This window comes from Cariama cristata, unplaced genomic scaffold (assembly GCF_000690535.1).
Source record: "Cariama cristata isolate BGI_N322 unplaced genomic scaffold, ASM69053v1 scaffold44745, whole genome shotgun sequence".
NCBI lineage: Eukaryota > Metazoa > Chordata > Aves > Cariamiformes > Cariamidae > Cariama > Cariama cristata.
The window spans coordinates 17833-33202 of NW_009617784.1; the positions used below are offsets into that span (position 1 = coordinate 17833).

Below are 15370 nucleotides of genomic sequence, written 5' to 3' on the forward strand. Positions count from 1 at the left end.
CTGTCAAAATCTGTGTCTCCAGTGGGCCTGGGAATGTGGAGGTATGGGATTAAGGCCTCTACCTCTCACACATGCAATATCTTGTCTTGTTGAGTACTCCTTTTTCCCAGCTCCTGCTTAGCTTAGAACATGGGATTCTTTTACTGGGAATTCAGTGGTGTCCCCTTTCCTTTCAGATTGAAGCATAGTATTTCTCCAACTACAAAATAATAAAATACCCCTACAGACCCTAATAACTTTCAACCAATGTCTTAATAAAAATATATTGTCTGTGTTCTGCAGATGTTGATGAATGTGAAAAGAATCCATGCATCAGTGGAGACTGTGTGAACACCCAGGGATCCTATATATGCCAGTGTCGTATAGGATATCAAAGCACGCCAACTAGAACAGAGTGCCGAGGTAAATTACGGTTTTACAGACGTGTCTATACTATTGTATACATACAAGGAGGGAAAGTAGTTTTTAAGCATAATTTAACAGATGTGTTAAATATGAGGGTTTTTTTAAAAAATAAATCAGATATGGCAGTAAAAATGATTAACCTGACTGAGCTGGCTGTTCAGACTGGGTTATGAAGAAAGACATTTTGTCTGGTGCTGAAAGTATCTTGGCACCGTTTGTGACTTTGAAGTGGAAGAGACATATTTTCTTTTTTTTCATTGTTTTTGTTTTTTAAACTATTGAGACATTTTTTCTTTTGCTTCTTGAGGGTCTCAAGGACAGTTAAACATCTGTTTTTTGGAGAAATGCTTTACCTATAAAAGACTGTTAAAAGACTAAGAGAGGTAGGGGGAAGATAAGTCTTCCAGTAGGTAAATATAAGAGCACAGTGCCTGTGTGTTATCCCTGCCCACTGTCAGAGAAAGACCTAAATATAAAATACAGCAATGCAAACTTAAGTAAGGTATGGAAAAGTAGTGAAGCACTGGGAAGTTCTAGGTGGGGAAGCTGTAGAATCCCCATTATTGGTGTTTTGAAGGCCAGGTTCAACAATAGTCCTGATAGTGTTCATCCTGTCTTCCTATGGGAGTGGGGAATGTGTAGCTCCTTGGTGGTCAGCCCTCTGCCAGGGTTCTGTGGCTCCCAAACTGTCTTGGGTGGGAATTTGACTGTAAAGGTGGATGCAATGCTTTATAGTTAAGTCATAATGAGAGACTTCTGGCAGGGGAATGAATCACTACTTTGATATTCCATAAGAAATGAAGCATCTAAATGAAACAGAATGTTTGAATGCTCAGAGTCCCAGCTTGTCTTCATATTTTGCTTTCTGCACTAAGAGGAGGGTTCCTTGAGCGTGCACTCATTCTGAAGCAGAGAGTGTCTAAAAAGCCGTAAGAAAGCTATCTGTATTAGTGTGCAATTTTTTTTTGTTCCTTGAATCAGAAAGGTATTTGTGGTACAGAAGCTTACTCTTATCCAGAGGACATGCAGAGCCAATACCGCTGCCTTATGTTGCTGGGAGTATTTGACCTAATTGCTGCCAAACAGCCATGTTGCAGAAGCATCTTCATAGTTCAGCTGACTAGTGGTGAAGGAGTGCTGAAGTGGAGTCTCAGTGGTGATGAATTTACTCATGAGTCATTTTTGTCACACGCTTTTAATTTGACTGATTCATTACACAAACACATGGTTGTCAGAAGCCCAGTAGCTTAATGGCATTAAAGTGCGGTCACTTAGCAGTTCCATTGCAGTCTATGGGAACTGTGCTTGCTTGACAGGCAGTTCAGAAAATGCTACGATGTGCAGAATCTTTGTTTTCTGAAGGAATTTTTAGGACGGCTTTAGGATAAAGAAAAAGGCTTGTGGCGTGCATTTGGCAAAATATGCATATAGCAGTGGTGCCTGCCAAAATCAGCATTTGCTGTAAAATTACTTCGCATGACTACTTTGTGTGTTGAGGTTTTATTTTTGCATACACAATGTGTCTGTGCTGATATGCTTTTGCAAATGTATTCCTTACATCCATTTGTGAAAAATGAAGTCTCCATAATGACCAGATGTTTATCTGTTCCTTGCTCTGAGATTCAAGGGGAAGATTTTTTCTGCATGATGAGTCTGATAGGTGACTGATTAAACATTGCAGTCCACATTGAAAGCTACTGATTCAATTGTTATTAGGATCCATTATAATTCTAGTAGGGGTTTGACTGAATGAATACGTTAATTGGAGACATAGATGAATAAGGATGTCACATTATGATTAGTGATCAAAACAAAAAATGCTTTTCAGTTGCAGAAGAGGGCATGTAAAATGGACCTTAAAAGTGAAATTCTATGATGATTAACTATGAATATATGGGAGTCGAAGCTTTAATAGTTAAGTGCTTACTACAATCTACCTGACATTTCTGAGAGGAGGAAGTCAGACCTTCCATGGAGATGGCAGTGATTACAGACATGCCAGTGAAAGAGGAGCTTTGATTTTTGCAAGTTTCTCTGAGGGGAGGCAAAAAAATAATCCACAATGTTATTTCATAATTTGAAAATTAGAAATGTAACCTAAACTAGTGGTGGGTCTCTGGTCAGCTGTGTGTACATAAAGAACAATGAGATTCTGTGTTAATTTTCTGCACCATGATTTAGATGGCATAAGATGCATAAAAGTACAAATCCTAATCAACTCTAAAAAGTAAAAGGCCAGAATAATTTTAAGATGCTGTAGCATTTTTGCCTGTCCTAAGGAAGAAAACTGGTGGAGTAGCTGAAGCCAGGCTTAGGTGCAACTGAGTGCCACAAAAGTGGGGGTAAATGGACTAAGCAGAGGGAAAACTCACTTTTATGCATTACTGATCAATATTGCTTGTTTATCAAACGAGGGGAGGTTTATCAAGCCTCTACATTTTTATTGGAGGTCAAGAGGGCTGCAAGCTGCTGCTGCAGTGTGCTGTCATTGAGCAGCTCTTGCCTCTGCTGGCCTGGTTGCTTGCTTGCAGAACAGTTATTTTCAGGGATTTCTTAGTAGCTTCTCAGAACTACAGTGCTCCTGAGAAGGCAAATAGAGGTTCAGAAATTCAAGAGGCATCAGTTCTGCCTCAGACAGATGTCTAGAGAGCAGTGGCATTTAGACGTACACCCTGCGCTCCGCTTCCTCCTCTGCAGCAATACACTTTTGCAGAGAGGGCCTGGGGAAGGGCACCCCCAGGATATTTGGGAAGACAGCATGGTTGCACAATAGATAGGTCTGCATGGGCTGGTTGAGATCTCTGTGAGCAGAGTCCCCTGTGTGCAGGAATCTCTGGGAGATGGTCCAGGCCTTGATGGAGAACACTGAGAAATCTGAAAAATGTCTAGACAGTCTGTCTCAGCATCTCCTCTCCCCTCTTTTGGAGGAGAGGGAGAGCTGCCAGCTTCGTGTGATATCACTATTCAGGTCCTCCAAAGCACTTGCCAAGCACCTCCTGCAGAGAGAGGGAAATGAGGAGCTGATGTTTCAAATATAAAATAAGCAGGAGAAAGATCTTCTGAGGTGGGAAAGTCTCAAACTTTCCTGTTATCTTACAAAGCAGCAGCAAAAGACAAGCTTCCCCCGTCTGTCCTTCAGTAGTTAGCTATTGTTAAGTTAAACTTTAGTAAAAATATTTTCATGATGAACAAAAATGCAAAAAACCAATTGAAAGGGTCTGATCCTTGTTTGAGAAAGCTGCAGGGTGATGTTCACTGAAATTCTTTCACAGCAACTTGAAATTTCAGGCTGATGAACATTTTCCATCCCCATAACTTTTGGTTGTGGAAATCAAAACAAATCATTTTTCAGGTGAATATAGTTTCAATGTAGGGTTAAAAATTTAGGGGAAGGGGAAATGGGGAAAATTCCTCTTGAGTATAAAAAAGAAAAGCCCCAAAATGTTATTTTTCTTTTTGGTTGGCTTTCAGACATTGACGAGTGTTTACAGAATGGTCGTATCTGTAATAATGGACGATGCATAAATACAGATGGCAGTTTTCACTGTGTATGTAATGCTGGCTTTCAAGTGGCAGCTGATGGGAAAAACTGTGAAGGTAAGACTTTTCTGAAGTGATTTCATATCAGTAATTACAGTTGCAAGAAGTTATTCATGTCAATGAAAAAGAAAAGGACCTCTGGTGGTAGGGGGGAAGGACCAAGGAATCAAATTTCTAAATACCTTTTGCTGTATCTGAGAGGGCAAGTAAACTGTCTTTTGCAGCCAGTTCTGGAGCCTTGGCTTGGCAATCCTCAACGGGATGTCTGTCCAGCAGGAGAAATAGCACATACCACTATCGCAGAATGCAGTTTCTTTGATGGGAGTGGTACATTTTAAAATGAAGCCCAAGTCACATGCTGCCTGATTTTACTGTGTGTTTAACAGCACACTTTATGGGATCTTACTGGGTGACTAGCAATGTGTTTTATGTAGATGCAGTCTGGTCTGGCCCATAAAAACTGTTTTAAGAAAAATTTGTAAACATAATTGATGTGTTCCTACCTCCCAGACCTTTACTAAAGGGGGGGAAAAGAAGTATGTTCTTTATCATGCTTCCCAAGGTCCTTGGGAGGGTTCCCAATGATCTATTCATACGTTAAAGGAATTTCAAGCACTGTTCTTAGAAACATTTTTGGCAGAATATTATCTCAGTGATTCAGCTCGAAGACTTAATGCCAAAATTCCTGGTTGGGATAGATACATGATTTTTTTTTTTTAAATCATAAATTATTTTTGTCTGACTTAGCCTGTAAGTAAAAAGAAAACACACAATGTCTAGAAATGTAATTTCTGTCCAAGACAGCTGCAATATTAAGGAAAATAGCACGATTCCGAATATATTGTAATGTCATTATGATCCAGTGATTTTATGTGCTAGTAGTGATTCTGTTAATCCTTGCTAGAGACAGACATTTTAAGACTCTGTTTTTCCTGACTCTTTTTTAGATACAGTTTAGCACTATAAGCTGCTTTTAAGTATCTTATTATGGAACTATATTGACTAAATATATTTGGAAATGAATATATTTTGGAAAAAAACTCGATTCTGACTTCTTCCTTTCCCACCAAATACCATGTGCTAATAGTAATAAGAACCAGGACATCGGCAGTCTGGTAAAACATTTTTAATTCCATTACATATGTTGCCAGAATGTCTGTTGCATCCACTTATGAAACAGTGTCATCTCTGGCATTGTAATGTATTGAGTTTTGTTCTTAGGAATACATGTGCACACACACTAATCAGTAAAGACCATGGCATTGTGCCATACCTTGATGTAAATGTGTATAGTCCTTTAGATGAAACTGGTAAATAGTGCTGATTTTTTTTGATGTAACGTCCAAAAGTGATTTCATTAGTGCCAGGACAAAATAAAGACTAAGAGGAAATAAAAGCTTACTAGCTTACTGAAATCAAGCACAGAATTCTCTGTACTTGTGGTGATGTGTGGGGTTTTTTTTTTCCTATATGTGTATATCAGTAACTGTGCAGGGTTCAGAACAGCAGTGTCTGGGACCTCCACCTTTTCCTGTTTGAATTCCTCACGCTATGTCATTAGGTCGGAGGGTGAATAATGCTAGTATGAAGCTACGATTAGTGATTACCCTCCTATGTGACCTGTCGTGCTGAATCCAGGGAAGGAGTAGGTTTTATTTTAAATGGAAGTTGATGATGAAAGTGCCCACAGAATGCATGCTTGAGCACAGTGCTGGGAATTCTCCCACATCATAAATCTTAGACTCATCCAAGGGAGGTTACAAAAGTTTTTACTCGAAACACAAATGCCCACTCCTCCCCTTTCAGGTCTTCTTAGTAACGTAAAATTGTGTTTAGCATTCCAAATGGGAGGCTGCTTCTGACCTAGCTTCTATTTACATGTAGATTGCAAATCCTCTTCAATTACATACCTTTCTCACTTTTTTTTAATGGTTTTTACCAACTGGCAGTTCTTAAACTGTCCAGTTTCTCATTTATCCATTTTTCATTCTCTTTGCTCTTTTTGGATGCATACCTTTATATGTTAATGATTCCTTATGAAAAAATGGAGCTATTGCTCTGACACATCCTCTAGGACAGTGCAGTATATCCCATCATATGATTCTGATTATCATATACCTCTGACAACTAAGAAAGAAATTAAGGTTTACCTTTTGTATATAACTAGTAAGAGTTCTTTTACTTAAATGTTATGAGCATTATGTCTGTTATGCACGTTTTCAGATATGGATGAATGCAGCATAAGGAACATGTGCCTCAATGGGATGTGCATCAATGAAGATGGCAGTTTTAAATGCATTTGTAAACCAGGGTTCCAGTTAGCATCCGATGGACGCTATTGCAGAGGTGAGTAAATAAATTATGGGTTCCCAAAGCCTGTGACTCATATCCCTCTGGTAGCTTCCAGAATCGCCTTATTTCCTTACAGTGATCCTTGGGGACAAGAAATACTGGGCAGAGTTCTTGTCAGATGTGCTTTTTTAATCAGCTAAAATGATTTGTCATTGTGCAAGACAGTACTCGGTCTTCTCCACAGTGTTGAGCAACCACCCTAACCAGTCAGTGGGAAATATTCTTTGATCAAGGACTCTGTGATCTGACCTAGTTAAACTCCAGGTTTTTTTGCCTGTGAGGTCTGCAGTTTGGCTCCAGTATGTCTCACTTTTTGTGTTTAGCCTTTTAAAATTTTCTGCCTTTGGCCACCCAAACATCCTGGCTTGTTGCCTTCTTTGGGTTTTTCTCCCATTCCTGCCTGGATGTTCCTAGTCAATACAGCATCTCCAAGGAGTGCCCAGCGCTCTGTGTGACCTAGATGCAGACATTAAATCTTTTAACTCTTGGAATCGAGGCAGAAAAAGTGCTTACTTACACTTTGGCAAACTTAAAAAAAAGTCATACTGGGTTACACAGCAGCATCTTGTTGTGGACCAATAACCAAAGTAAATGTTTGAATAAATAATTTGGTTTTGAGAGTTAGTGACATGAAAAATAAATTAATTTGGGTCCTATTGCTTCTTGAACACTGTACCAGTCTTAAATCTCAACTCTGTTGTGTCTAGACTTAGACTTTAGATCCAAACCAGGCCAATAAATCCAGTGAAACATCCGAAACTTCTCTTGCATTTGATAACTTTTGTACTAAATATGAAAGACAGTGCTACCCATCCTTCAGATGGGGGAATCATGTATTTCTGAGGAGAGATGACCCCATCCTTGCTTCGTAATAGGGTTGTTTTGATTGGGAGAATGAATTGTTCTTCAGTTTCTGAAATGAACAAAAGTGCAGATCCATACAAGTGTCTCCTTAGCTTAACAGCTACTGGCTGTGTTGGCTGCAGCCTTCAGCCACTTAGAGCAATCTGCTTTATTTCCGTTCTTACCTGTTTTCCAAGTGGTACGTGGATGTCTGTGCTTTGCCAAAGCTTATTTTCCAGCTGATCTGTGTATGGGATGGCAGTGAGACTTGGTCTCAGACTTGACAGGGAAGATCTCAATGCCCATCAGGCCTTGGCACATCAGCCAGTCGTGTTCCCAAAGACCACTGGCTGCTCTCTGTGTTGTTAGCAGGGATGTTACTCAGTGATGCAAGCTCAGCCCAAATGCTTGTCTTGATTTTTGCCTTGAGCATCTTTTGGTATTTTTTCTTTTTTTTTTTTTTTACATCAGTCTGTGCACTGAAATGCCATCCAGGAAGATGGTATGTAAATTGCTTCAAACTACTTAGAAACCAGGGATACTCAACTTCACAGCCTCAGTTACATGCCTCCTGGCTAAACAGGAGTATGGATACAGCCAAAAAGGGGTTTCTGGCCCTAGAGAAACGTTACTTCTGTGCATCAAAGGACGAATATTTGAAAATCATCCAAAATTGCAGGCAACTCAACTGATTCCTACTGAAAGTTGGAACAGATCTTATAGTAAAATGAAGGATTTCTCCCACTGCTTTTCAACACTTACAGTAAGCCTTGTTCTCTGTCAATGAACAAGCAAACATTAATTATGTGTTAAAATTGCTATTGGGTCAAAATCAAACCAGATTTTGAGACCTTGACACCCAAATTACACTTTTTCCTAACTTCATATTTGTCTCCTTTCTTCCACTTGCCCAAAGTGTCATGAAATAATTCCCAGGAATGTAGTGGCTCGAGAGAGCACAACTCTCTGGTAAATGTCTCCAGGCATGTTAGTAAAAGTTTAAAAGATTGATCTTTAATAATGTCTTTTCCTGCACATTTTAACATTTATCCTTATTGAGTCTTTTGTGTACACACCATATGTACAGAGTAAATAACTTCTGTCCTACAGAACAGTTAGCCTTTGAAACAGTTATTGTTCACACTACATATTCTGAATTTGTTTGTGAAGTGAATGCATTAAGATCTTACGCAAGCTCAAACTCTAAGCCCACGCTTGCACATGCAGTTAGTGCTCATGGACATTGGGAATGTGTGTATGCACAAACTGACATTTCAGCAGCAAATTGGCTACCGGTCTGAGCAATTTTGATATGGAATTGGACACGTGTTTTTGGCAAACTCTTTAGGGGATTGACAAAGGAATATAAGAATTGCAGTGTGCAACACAAACGTCTCATTTGATGCACTCTAAGCTGAATTTTGAACTATTAAGAAGAATTTCTAACCCAAAGTTGGGGATATTGTAATTGACAGTTAGTTCCATAAAACTGGAATTTAAGTATAAGTACAGGGCATATGCTTGGCTGTCTGGTAAAAAATTCCACTCAGGCTTTATGAAGTAACATGCCAAAAAAGAATGTTACACCATAGTCTTGTGTATTCCCTGTAATACAAGACATACTAAACTTACTCACCATTAACTTTGTTCGCTGATGATTTGCTGATGATTTTTCAGAAATACTTACATCAGGCAGGCAGAGGTTTAAAGCATTATTTCTGTTCCATGCATTGTTTCATCTTTAGATCAAACAGGAATTCTCCAAATTGAAAGCTATTGCAAGGCAACTAGAAGTGGCAGTTTAGTAGTCTGAGTAAATTTTTCCTGGTTAAAATTAGAGGACTTAGTGTACCCAGCTGGCATTACTGAGCAAGCTAAGCAGAAAAGGCAAAAACTCATTTGACATGGAGAATGAGTTCATTAGTTGGTTTTCCAGAACCAGGTTGAGGTATTCTGGCAAAAATCAGAAAAATTAGTATTTTTTTAAGTTGTCCAAATGACGACTTTTACCACAGAAGACAGCGGGGCCTTGGCAAGGTTAGAAATTTGGACTTTATGCCCACGTGTGCAGTTGATTTACTGAGTGGAATCTCAGCCCTGGTAAAAGCAGAGACTTTTTACCCCATCTTTACTGGAGCCAGGTTTTCAGCTGATCTGCACAATTCTAAGTGACCCATGTTACCTTTCTCTAAAACATCTATAACAGTATTTTCAACACATTTGTAAATTGGTGCAAAAGAAAATGGATTGCACATTTCACCCCTTACGAGCTTACAAAATCTTTTTAAAAAATTAACTACAGGAAAAGGAAAAAAGTAACTTTGCCTTTCTCTTTCTATAAGTAACCTTAAAAAAGGAAAGTTTGTTGTTGTTGCAGGTGTTTTTCCTTTTAGGAGAACTTGTATCTGTCAAAGGAGTTCAGTGTTGTTTAACAACATAACTGTGTACACCGTTAAATAGTATGGGCACATTTTGAAGTCCCAACTCTGTTTTTATTTACGCTGAGTAAGGACTCAATTTAAAGTGGGAGAAGCATTTAAGATTAGTGTGAAACAGAACAAAAGATTACAGGATGAAGTAGAAACAAATTGAGCCCGTGTACTTAAATATAACTTCTATTTTAAAATGCAGTTTGAAAAAGGAATCTTGGATCATACAGGCCATGTTTTATGCCAAACAACACAAACTAAGTAAAACACAGAGGTGTTTCACTCTCAATTTGCCCTTTTAAGGTCAGAAAAAAGGAAATTGTCACACACACTGTCTCTTGTATATATTATGGGGAGTTGTTATGAAGTGATTATTTTATAAAGGTTATACATACTTCTAAACAATATTTTAAATACCCCTTTTCTTAATCACTTATAAAATAATGGCATGCTCTCTGTATCTAGAGAATGATCTTACTATTAACAGTATACGCACCCTATATAATTTTTTACTAATTTAAAATCCCTTTGTGATAGTCTAATATTATAAGGCTTCATTTTTATGTTCCATTGCTAAGGGCCTTATTGTTCAATGCACTATTATTGGGCAAAGATGGTATCTTGTGCTCAGCAATTGCTCAAGGCTCAAATCATTAACAAATTCCTTTAAAGACTGGAGTGCAGTCTGTCCATTGAAAGTTTATAAAATAGGCTGTAATGAGCATCTGATAGGAAAACCCAATTGTCATGCAGATCACCAGAGAGACACTACGTGCCGGTAGGGTTTGACTTTGGAAATTCAGATGTGCTTCCAAAAACTGAACCCGCAGCAGGAGGAAGGGAAAATCTTTGGTGGCCCTGTGAAGGCACCTGATAGAGGAGGTGAAAGATTGAATTTGCTCTCTGAACTGATTTCTTACAGCATGAACTAACTGTTAACACAGAAAGGGGATGCCCTGTTACATGCTACAGAAGTCCTTTGTCTTAGCAGTCACAATTTCCTCCTTCCTCCCATTATGTTTTTTCCTGAATGACTCTTAAATTGGAATATATACCTCTTGGGAACAAGTTAGGAAAATTTAGTCACTTTTTGCTCTCCAAGGAGCGCAAAATTGTTTTGTTCTGTTTATTTCTCCTGAATTTTGCATTTTCTTCTTCCATTTCATAGAGTGAATTAATCATTATTCCTAATAAAACCTTTACTTGAACTAGTTTCCATTTACACCTGATATTTTTCTGTAGGATACATTGAAAATAAGCTGCACAAATGCAAGTTTCAGCCAGGCATTGAACACTAGGTGATTTAATTTGTAATAAAGCTCATTTTATTCTCCAACAGACATCGATGAGTGTGAGACAGCTGGAATATGCATGAACGGGCGCTGTGTGAATACTGATGGCTCTTTCAGATGTGAATGCTTCCCTGGCCTTGCGGTAGGACTGGACGGACGCGTGTGTGTTGGTAAGCCAAACTTAATGTGTAGCAAGTCTCAATTAACCAATGTTAAGGCATTAATGCTAGGCTGATGGACAGATCAAGTTTGAATGTAGAATTTACCATTTTTTCATAGATTGATGGGTGGTAGTTATGGTGGATACTAATAGCTCCGGGATATTTACTGTAATAGCCCACTTTGCTCTTTTGTTTTTTTCTTTCTTTGCATTTAAAGAGAAAGAATGTGTGGGCCAAATCACAAGGTCAGGTAGACTGTATACAGCATAGTGCTGTTGGAGGTGAGTACTGCTGTGTCAGTTTTGAGTAGGTGAGAATTTGCCCCATTTCTGTCAATGTAAAATTCTTCATTTGTCACTAAGCTTGAAGATTTACTCTTTCACCTGTTTTTAAAGTGGGACATATTTTTTCCACTTTTGCCTGTTTCTCTACAAGCAAAAGATGTTTGAGGAGTTTGATTTTAAAATTCTAATGTGTCTGACAGCCATTGTGGGCTAGTTTTTAAAATGTAAGAAATGTCACCCCTGGACCTGAAAAGATAAACATTTAAAATTTTATGCACTGGAATAGCATTACTGGCGTTTTCTGGCGTTTTCTTTGATTTTTACAAGCAAAGAAAGATTTTTTTTTTTTAACAACAGCGTATTTTGCAATCTTTTTCTTATGCAGGTTTTCCTTTTTCTCTCATTCTGCCTTTTTCAAGTGTAAAATGAAAACAAAAGCTTTAATGTGGCCTTAGTGGGCTTAATCCAGGGTGTTGCACCAGTGGTGATTTTAGCCTTGGTGAATCAGAGACAACTAACAAGGTTGGGAGGGGGAGAGAAAGTAATTCTTGTTAAAATCAAATCAGTCCTCCAACTCTGAGAATAAAGTAAACAGTACTGAGTTTTTTTCGGAAGTTTTGCGATATACTTGGTTCTAGCTCTGAGATCCTGCTGGTGGGCCTCTCAAGTTACAAGCCAGTAATGTCCCTGTCATATGGCAGAGACTTTGTCCTTTTTCCCCATGGCTTCTTGCTAGTTCAAGGTTAAGTATTGATTGTTCCCCTAGTAGTTCACTAATTCATTAGTTTGTATGTCTGAACTTTAGGAGTATGAGGAAGAAGAATTTCCTGTCCTGAGTAGAGTTAGGGTATAGGTTGGTGAAAGGCATAGGGAAATGGTAAAAGATGTTTTGTTTTGACAACTATTTTACAGTTTATGACACCTGAGCTACATTTAATACTACTTGTATAGATGACTGTGGCAGGATTAAGAGAGATTTCTTTCTTCAGATACACATATGCGAAGCACATGCTATGGTGGCTACAAGAGAGGACAATGTGTGAGACCATTAACTGGTGCAGTTACAAAATCGGAGTGCTGTTGTGCCAGCACTGACTATGCCTTTGGGGAGCCTTGTCAGCCCTGCCCAGCGCAAAATTCAGGTACGACATACTTACTGGTATATATTCTAATCTAAGCTTTACGTTGATAAACTATTTTTAGGAAGGTAAAGTTCAGTTTTGTATTAACATTACACCCTAAATAAGGAGGGTTACATTGTTGTATATTTTGAGCAATCTACTGGTTTTCTTTTGGAAGAGTACAGGAGAGAATTTTCTGAGGCTGACAGGAAATGACAATATCTGGGTCCAGAGTTGTTACTTGCATTAAAACAGATTTTCAAACAACAAACTATTTTGATAGGTGCAGATAACAAAAAATATAATTTTGAACTCAAGTTATTCATGCCAGCATCTTGAGTAATTCATATATTCAAATCTTTAGGTACACCTGTCAGTCAGATGTTCGCTGCCAGAATTCTATATCCTTCAAGTGATCTGAAATTGTTTATATAGTAACTAACCTTTGGATAGTCAATGCAAAAACAAACGTCCAGTTAAGTTGGTTGAAAATGCTTGAGTCTGTCACTGAAATCCCCACCAAGCAAAGTTGTCTAGGACGTAACTTCTCTCTTGCAAGAAAGCAATCCTAATCAATCTCATGGGCAGAATCTGCTTTTAGGAAAGCACTTCTTCCAAGAAGACTGTGCTGACACAGTCCTTGTTGTGAAGCCAGTAAATAAAGAGACCCTGGTTTCATGGAGGTGACTGACTGCAGGGAGCTAGTTTGAAGCCCAACTTTGTTGAGTGATTCTTTTCACTCACCAAATTTGTTGTTGCATATAAACAAAATATGCGATTCAATACGTAGTTCAAAAGCATCTCATACTAACATGGTATCTGCTTTGTAGGCAAAAATAATTTTAGATTTATTTTTTAAATCTCAGTTTTAACTGATAGCTTTATGAAAAGCAGTAGGGAGACAAAACCAGTTGGAACGAATCAGACTGGTTGAGCTGTTGTGAGCTCTTCATCGGGAACTTGCTGACCACAATTTTATAACATGCTGTATTGTTTAGAACAGCAAAACACCAAGGACATATTAGCAGAATAGCAAGGAACCTTTCCAGCAGCCTCTGCTGATATCAGTGGGCCCTTCTTATTGTACAGTAGAGTTGAAATCTTTTGTGAGACTTCTTTTTTATATTTAAACTTTTTTATATTTGAACTTTTGACTTCTTTTTTTCTATTTGAACTACTTTAGCAGAACATGTACTTATGTGGAAACTATTTTTCCTATGTTATTTTGCCCACCTCTTCAATTGTTAAAAAAATGCCATCTCATGTAGGGTGAGAATGCTCATGTAGCATTTCTTTGGGCTTTGAGTAGGGGAGGGAAGGAGAAGATTTCTTAGAGAGGAGCATTGTATCAGAGAGAGTGAAAAAAAATTCCTGAAAGGAAGACATTTGTGTCTGTGTGCTCCTCAGAAGCTCTTTGCAGAAGTTCCTGCCATTCTAGACTAAAAGTTTTGCTGATGCATGTCCAGATCAGGTCTACTTTCACATACAGTGGCAGTGATTATTTGATTCAAAGAGGGGTACATATTAATATGCCGGTTATGATAATATTGGGAGGTATGTTGCGTGCAATTTTCATTAAAGAGAAGACAGCGAATTCCATAAATATTTTTAATATTTATTAATTTTAGCAGTGTAATTATTTGGGCTGTTATAAAAGTGCAAATATTTTGGAAAATGCTGACTTATATGGCAACAATTAATGCTGATCTAGCTGTCAGTTTATTCTGTTAATTGTTCTGAACTCAAAAGAAGAACTTGAACCCAGTGGTAACTGAGACATTTCAGATACTTTGATACATACTTTAATCATTTTTTTTAACGATAAGAGATCCTTGATCTGCTATGAACTCCTGAAGACACGTCTACTAAATGGAGTTAAATATGGGCTAGATTTATAGGAAAATTTTTTCTGTTTTGTGATCACTTTGAATATGCACCTTGAGCTAGGACTTGGAGGTATGTATTCTGGAGAATCTTGCTGTGAATATGTTATGGTTCATTTGTTTAGGAGGGCCAGCATGAAGTTTATGTCTGTTCCTAAATGCCTCAGTTCACTATGTGAAGTTTTTACTCATCCATCTTCATGAACAGATGCAGACCCTGAATCTGCTAAAATGTTGCACAGGTTCAGAACACTGTGAGGATATTAATGTTTTTAGAATAATTGAAAGGCATATTATTTCATTGGAATAATTAATTGGCATATTGTAAATGATGATACTGAAAGCAATGAGCTAAGAAAGAATATTCCAGTAAGTATTTTAATATTTTTCCAGCTGAATATCAGGCTCTGTGCAGCAGTGGAACTGGCATGACTGCAGGAGGAAATGGTAAGATCCCTAATGTAATTCAAACTATAGCAGTTCTGGCTAAAAGCGTTAACCTTGATATCTTTGATTTGTTAGACATACTGGTGGGGATGATGGCAGGAAAGAATGGGAGGGAGGCTTATTCAAATGGCTGTTTGCAACACATTAGAATAATTTAGGATGAAAAGAGTGAAGTATGCCATTTCACCAGTGCGCCCTCTCTGTTTTATGCCATGGAATGTATGTGAGTGCTGTTATATTATAATGGCAAATTTGTGAGAAGTGTTATTACCTGTATGACATAGAAATCATGTATGTACGTCATATTTGCATATTTCAACTGAAATAATCCTGAAGAATAAAGCCATGCTGAACATTGAGCTCACATGTTTTCGTCTGTCAAAAAGGCCAGGCTGACAGAGTTTGGTTAATTACAGAGAAGGAGCAAATGATTACGATAAAAGCTTTGTAGTGATAGAACTATGAAACTGCAAACTCTCAAGTCAGCCAATGCTCGCTAGTAGACTTGCAGAGAGGGAAAAGCATTCAGAAAGGAGGGATGCTCATGCTTTGGAGAGTGATGCCATCTGGAAATGCTATGAATCAGGAGATACAGTTCTGTTTAACATCTTCA

The 15370-nt window shown here is 38.2% G+C and overlaps 1 protein-coding gene across 1 annotated transcript in view; it reads left to right on the forward strand.

Moving 5' to 3' along the window:
* LOC104156746 (fibrillin-1-like) overlaps positions 1-14840 on the forward strand; it is a gene marked incomplete at both ends in the record, with an annotated part of 32398 nt that extends 17558 nt beyond the window's left edge. The window contains 6 exons of the mRNA XM_009700626.1: positions 283-402; positions 3877-4002; positions 6169-6291; positions 10909-11031; positions 12296-12448; positions 14704-14840. Coding sequence (XP_009698928.1) covers positions 283-402; positions 3877-4002; positions 6169-6291; positions 10909-11031; positions 12296-12448; positions 14704-14840 — 782 coding nt within the window. The remainder of the gene's footprint in view (positions 1-282; positions 403-3876; positions 4003-6168; positions 6292-10908; positions 11032-12295; positions 12449-14703) is intronic.
* Between the last annotated feature and the right edge of the window lie 530 nt (positions 14841-15370).